This window comes from Ascaphus truei, chromosome 4 (genome assembly GCF_040206685.1).
Source record: "Ascaphus truei isolate aAscTru1 chromosome 4, aAscTru1.hap1, whole genome shotgun sequence".
In the NCBI taxonomy this organism is placed as follows: Eukaryota; Metazoa; Chordata; class Amphibia; order Anura; family Ascaphidae; genus Ascaphus; species Ascaphus truei.
In genome coordinates, this window is record NC_134486.1 from 30,159,268 (window position 1) to 30,165,596 (window position 6,329).

At 44.8% G+C, this 6,329-nt stretch overlaps 1 protein-coding gene across 1 annotated transcript; it reads left to right on the top strand.

Moving 5' to 3' along the window:
- The first annotated feature begins 469 nt into the window (after nt 1-469).
- LEFTY1 (left-right determination factor 1) lies at nt 470-4,155 on the top strand. Its single transcript, XM_075594721.1, has 4 exons — nt 470-819; nt 1,334-1,577; nt 2,468-2,707; nt 3,490-4,155. The coding sequence occupies exons 1-4, from the start codon at nt 540-542 to the stop codon at nt 3,827-3,829; spliced, it is 1,104 nt and encodes a 367-aa protein (XP_075450836.1). The 5' UTR covers nt 470-539; the 3' UTR covers nt 3,830-4,155.
- The last annotated feature ends 2,174 nt before the right edge of the window (nt 4,156-6,329 follow it).

The following is a 6,329-nucleotide window of genomic DNA, read 5'->3' on the forward strand; positions in this document are numbered from 1 at the left end:
ACACACACACACACACACACACACACACACACACACACACACACACACACACACACACACACTCACTGCTGGTCTTTGGTTGATATACAGTAACCTACAAAGAATTGCACAGCTGTAATGTAATAAGGATCTTTATGCTAGGACAACCTTATATTGTATATGGTGTATGCGGCAGAAATAATCTTTGCACAGATCAGCATCAGAGACTTACTGCTAGTAGAATTGCACACTATTAAACAGCACTGTGAGAGCTATTACAGTGTATTTCTTGTCTGAGTATCATGGCACACAAAGGTGTCAAGCTGTCTTTTAATGTGGGTGTTGCAACCCTGTGATCTTAGCCTTACCTCTTTTGCATTATTAGTTTTCCCTGTAAGGGGGGGGTTGGGGGGAGAGGGATTCCCTACTGTATATAAGGCAAAGTTGAAAGGCTCCAAATCAGAAAGCTTGTGCCAAGCAAGGAGGACACTTCTGCTTGCTGTCTGCTGAAGACACGGATACCTCACCTTCTTCACTGCTGACCCCTGCTCTCTGCCACAATGCTGACTGCCATCATTACTGCGAAGCTCTGCTGTGTCTTCCTCGCCTTCTCTTTGGCCACAGTCAGTGGATTGACCCCTGATGATATCAAGGATGCTTTACTCAAAAAGCTTGGCCTCCCAGAGGTCCCCAGGCTGCAGAAGAGAGACACCGAGAACCTGCTGATCCCGGCACACATCAAGAACAAGTACATCTCCATGCTGCAGAGCCACCGGGAGAGGAAGAGGAGATCCTTGCCCAGTTTGGCTGGCATACTCAGAGGAATCCCAGGCAACGCAGGTAAGAGAAAGTGTACAATATAAGGGGTGTTCTGCACCCTACTGTTGGGAGATAGAAAAGATCGTGACTCAACATCCTGCATATCTCACAGATAGCAGAGAGAGATACTCAACTTAGTAATTGAAGGTACACAGTTGGCAAAGCAATGCATGAATATACCTCTCCTTAAAAAAAATCAGTTTGTAGTGTCTGCTATACAAGGGTTGAATGCCTGTCCAGCAGGGAAGGGGTTACCAGACATGAGGCTATTGAAGTCTGAGATGACAGTGGATTGCACAGTGTAGCTGATGTGGGAAGCTAATGGTGGTGTTTACACCTTTGACTTTGCAATCATTTAGAATGGCTCTTTAATGTCACAGTCCCCTGCTGCTTGCAGACTGGCAGAGCTGTGTTGTTATGTTAATGCCATGCTAATGTCACAGTGAATGGAAAGCACTGATCGCTTGGGCATCACGGCTGATAAAAGAGATGCTGGTCCCCAAAATGATCCCGTTTTTATTCTGTGATCTTCCAGATATTTCCGGAGAAGTGCTGTACTCGGACACCAGCAGGCAGACGCTGGCCTTTGACATGGAAGCCAGGATCCCCGAGAACAGCGAGGTGACCATGGCTGAGCTGAAGCTCTTCAAGAAGCCTCCCAACCGCATGAGTCTTCCAGACAGGAGGTTCCACCGGCCAGTGAACAACGCCAGAGTCAGCGTCTACCACGTGGAGATCATGAAGGATGGGACCAACAAGACCTCGCTGGTGGATTCCAGGTTGGTTATCTTCACCAATGCTGTGAATGAATGTACACAGGTCATTACACCTTTTATGAGATCCTCAATGTCACTTCTTCAAGAGAAGCAACTGTGTTTGCAGAAGCACACCTGGCTGCAGATGTTAATACTGAGAGTGTGCAATCAATTCTTCTCATGACAGACTCTTGTTTTGATGAACCCCTTAACATAAGGGACATGTTTAATCATTTCCTAATTCAACGTCTTAAATTAATGTCATTTCTTTTTTTTTTTTTTAATATGAAGAATCCCCATTTTAACGCACAATTGTATTTATCCTAATATCGTTTACACATAACCGAAAATCACAACGCACAACGTGTATCTTTTATAACTATGAGATAAATAACATAATATTGAAATATAAACAAACGCCCATATTACAAGCCTTAATGTGGCTGTACTGTGTGTTTCTAAGTGTTCACACCAAGTAGGGGAAAGATATGTTGAATCTCCAGCAAATGAGTTTACAATATGAAATGCAGCATGTAACCCTATTCTGCTGCTGACTGATCACCATATGAATGTGTAGCACTTAGACACATTTGAACCTTCATGTGCTGTTCAATGATATTCTTTTGATGAAAGCCTTGAAATATCCAAACCAAGTATCACTCTCCCATCATCTCATTAATCTGCAAGTTTCATTTGCAAAATCCCTTTTCCTCTATGTTTGCCTTTTTCCAACAAAAAATGTCATTGTTAGCATTGTCATGACTTCGTCATCAACATTTAATAATAATAATAATAATAATTAATTAGAATAATTATGTAAAAGAGCGTCTTATACTACTGTCTTTATTATGCAAAGTAGTTGGAACTGGCGGCACGAATTGAAAGTAACATGGCATTGTATTGTGACTTCCCAGGCTGGTGCCCATTATGGAGTCGGGCTGGAGGAGTTTCGATGTGACCCAGGCAGTGCAATACTGGATGAGAGGCGTGAATCAACCCACAATGCACCTGGAGATCAGGGTGGAAGGAGAGAGACATGGCAGCTATGCCTCCGACATGGCAAAGGTGGTGCGATTCACCAGCCAGGATCCATCGGACAAAACACTGGGCAAACCTGAGCTGGTGCTGTACACTCTCAATCTGGATGATCAGGGGTAGGTGACTTTCAAGGGTATATCACTTTATTTGCCCTTGCCACCTGGCGCAGCCTGGTATAGGTAGACACTGTAATCTTCAAAGATTCTGAAATATGTCAACGGGATTTAAATGTTGCATATAACTACGGTATATTAATGGTCGATGGTTATGTGCACCCCTTAAAAAAGGTCCAGCAAGCCCCTTCTCAATACAATGATGTCAATGCTGCACTAAAAATGTAATTGAAATTGGTTTAATCGCTCTACAACTGATCTGGCTGTAACAATGAATACTTCTGCGGAGCCCTTGTATTTGACAGCGTTGAAAGATCACGTACAGCACAAGACATGCCTTTGTAACATGTCCGCGGCCCTTCTGCAGGGGGTCGGGGTAGAGGTCATGTGCCTGATTATTGGGCCAAAACTCTTTGGGATGGCAATCTACCAAAAATAGTAAGCAAAATTGATGGTGTCCAAATAAAAAGGGGGAGAGGCGTTCTCAATGAAATCAGTTTTCTTTAAGAAGTGGAGTTGTAAGTTTGTAAAGAAAAGTTATGGTGTTCTGGGTGGGGGGGGGAGGGGGAAAGTAGTGGTCCTCTGTACCCCTAATACCACTGCACTTCCTCCAATGGTCTTATGAAGCATCTAAACAAGAAAAGGTTATGACAGAACTGGAGGCTTTTGTGCAGCATTGAGGGATAAGAGGTGTGAGTGCAGGCCATGTATTTTGAAGGTACTCTGATGCACCTAATGTAGTTGCACTGTTTTGTAAACCAACCTTCTCTGCTGTCTCCTTTCAGCACCCGAGGCGACTGCACAAAGTCAGGTGCAAAGCAAAACAGCGCCTGCTGCAGGGAGGAATATTTCATCAACTTCCGGGAGCTGACGTGGACACAGTACTGGATCATTGAGCCAGCTGGATACCAGGCCTTCCACTGCGTGGGAAGCTGTAAGCAGCCCAGGTTCCCGGTCCGCCAGTACGGCTATGGGGAGAGGACCTGTGCGGTGGTGGAAAGCGCCCCTCTGCCAATGATGTACCTGGTCAAAAAGGGTGACTACACGGAAATCGAAGTGGCAGAGTTCCCCAATATGATTGTAGAGAAATGCGGCTGCACCATGGACAATGTGTCCATTGTTTAATGAATGGCAGCATTTAACCCCTTTAGCCCTGGGAGGTACCCCCAGTGCGTTGCTAGTAAGCAGCGCCAGCACTGAAGGATATAACGCCCAAAGGACTTCTAGCTATACAGGCAGCGGAGTTTGGCTTAGTACTTAAATGTGTACACGTTACACCTGTAACTTGAAAAGAAGCAAAGCAGCTGGCATAAGAAGGAATAGTAACCTTCTCTTGGGTTTCAAACTAAAAGCCTTTTTTATGCTTTTCATGTCCACAATCTAGGAATGTTAATCATAGAATTGTAGAAGCACTTACTTGTAATATATATTGTGTATATATATAGATATATTATTATTTGGCTCTCTTACCTCCCTGTGGCACAGAGATTACCATGACTATATACATTTTACAGAGGTATTTTTATATTATGATAATTTCAGCATATCCCCCCTCCCCCAAATCTGTATAAATATTACAGTTTTAGTCAAACAATAAAGTCTGACATCGATGTATATGCTGTTGTGTTCTGTGTTTTATGGTGCTACTTATTGAGCCACATATGCTGAAGCAGGGATATCCTGGAAACCTGACCTGTTGGTAGCTCTTGAGGACTGGAGTTGGCGACACCTGCGTAAAGGGGCAGCGAGTTGTGTTCATGATAGTTCATTTTATATTATATCACCAAGACCAGGGGCCAGCAACCTCGAGGAAGAAGAGTCATCTTCTAAAAGATGTCTTTCTCCAAAATATTCCCAGAGCCGCAACACATGCATGAATATTACACCCCCCCCACACACACACATATACTGTACTATACACACTAATAGGTATATACATTAACATACAACACATGCATGAATATTACACCCCCACACACACACACACATACTGTACTATACACACTAATAGGTATATACGGTATAAGCATTAACATATGACAAAATATGTGGGGGAATAAAATGCATCTCACAATAATAAGTCCCTTTATTTATTTATTTTTCATTGTTTTTCTGTGCAAAACAGTGTCATTTACAAATACACAATACATACATACATTACCCCCGCAAAAAACACCTACACGACCCCCCCCAAAACACACACACACACACACTATTTAAGTTATGGTGGGTGAAAAAGACGATGTTAGCATATAGCCAATAAAGAATATCACTTGTGAGCACATTCACATGTCTTAGACAGGTCTGCAACCCTGCCTTTCACCATTATCACCTAGCATACAGTGTTTCCATTGCAGCAAGGGATTCTGGGAAATGACATGCAAATGGTCACACAATGTGTCACCTTTCGCCTGAAATCCATTTTTACATGGAACCCTTATAAGCAAATGCTCTGCTGTTCACACAGCTTCCATTTAAAAATGGATTTCAGGCAAAACATGACACATTGTGTGACCATTGCATGTCATTTCCCAGAATCCCTTGCCGCAGTGGAAGCACTGGTGATAATGGTGAAAGGCATGGTTGCAGACCTGTCTAAGACATGTGAATGTGCTCCCAAGTGATATTCTTTATTGGCTATATATTATACGGTGGAGGTTTTTTGTCGCCTCTTTCACCCACCATAACTTAATTAATGTGTATGGTAAACCTATTCAGCTTGAAAATTGCAAAGCCGGTACAACCAACCTCACACTGATGAGACCTAAAAGGACGAAACAGCTGTCTGTGAGGGGTTTGACTGGCTGCATCTAATCCCATGCTGTGCTTAAAAGCCGTGTGAACAGTACAGCATTTGCTTATAAGGGTTCCATGCAAAAATGGATTTCAGACAAAAGGTAACACATTGTGTCCATTTGCATGTAATTTCCCAGAATCCCTTGCTGCAGTGGGAGCACTGTATGCTAGGTGATAATGGTGAACGGCAGGGTTGCAGACCTGGCAAAGACATGTGAATGTGCTCACAAGTGATATTCTTTATTGGCTATATATGTATATACACATATACACTTACATTGGACCTCTCTCCCTCACTGTCCTGCCGGTGGCTGGGTGGGGGGGGGGGGAGTGGGGGAGTGGAGGGGGGTCCGGACGGTGCTGGTCGGGCCTCTTGTTGTTGCCGGACCCTGTGTCTCCCCAGCTGCTTGCACCGGGCTGTGACGTCGGCTCGCACCGGCATGAGAGCCAGGAGTGGGACAGTACGGGAGAGAGACAGGCAAGCAGCTGGGGAGGCGTCGGGCCCGGTGGCTACAAGAGGCCCAACCGGCGTCAGCCGGGCCCCCCGCAGCCACCGCCAGGATAGTGAGGGAGAGAGGCAGCAGCTGGGAGGCGGCAACCTGCAGAGAGCCGCAAGTAGAAGCGGAAAGAGCTGCAGGTTGCCGACTCTTGACCTTGTTGGACTAAACATAGACCAGACCGCCCCCGGACAGCAGAGCCCTCTGCTTCTTCACTAGGGCCAGTATATGGGCCTTTGTCCCAGTGCTTTGCAATGTGTGAGTCATACACCCCTCTGGAAACTGTAAGGTTCATGTGTCAACAGTTCCTTGGTGCAAAACGTATGTACTCA

Excerpts from the sequence above, each read along its gene's own strand:
- LEFTY1 (XM_075594721.1), top strand. The coding sequence starts at position 540 with ATGCTGACTGCCATCATTACTGCGAAGCTCTGCTGTGTCTTCCTCGCC. Across the intron at positions 820-1,333 it reads AGGAATCCCAGGCAACGCAG|ATATTTCCGGAGAAGTGCTG; the intron begins GTAAGAGAAAGT and ends GTGATCTTCCAG. Across the intron at positions 1,578-2,467 it reads ACCTCGCTGGTGGATTCCAG|GCTGGTGCCCATTATGGAGT; the intron begins GTTGGTTATCTT and ends GTGACTTCCCAG.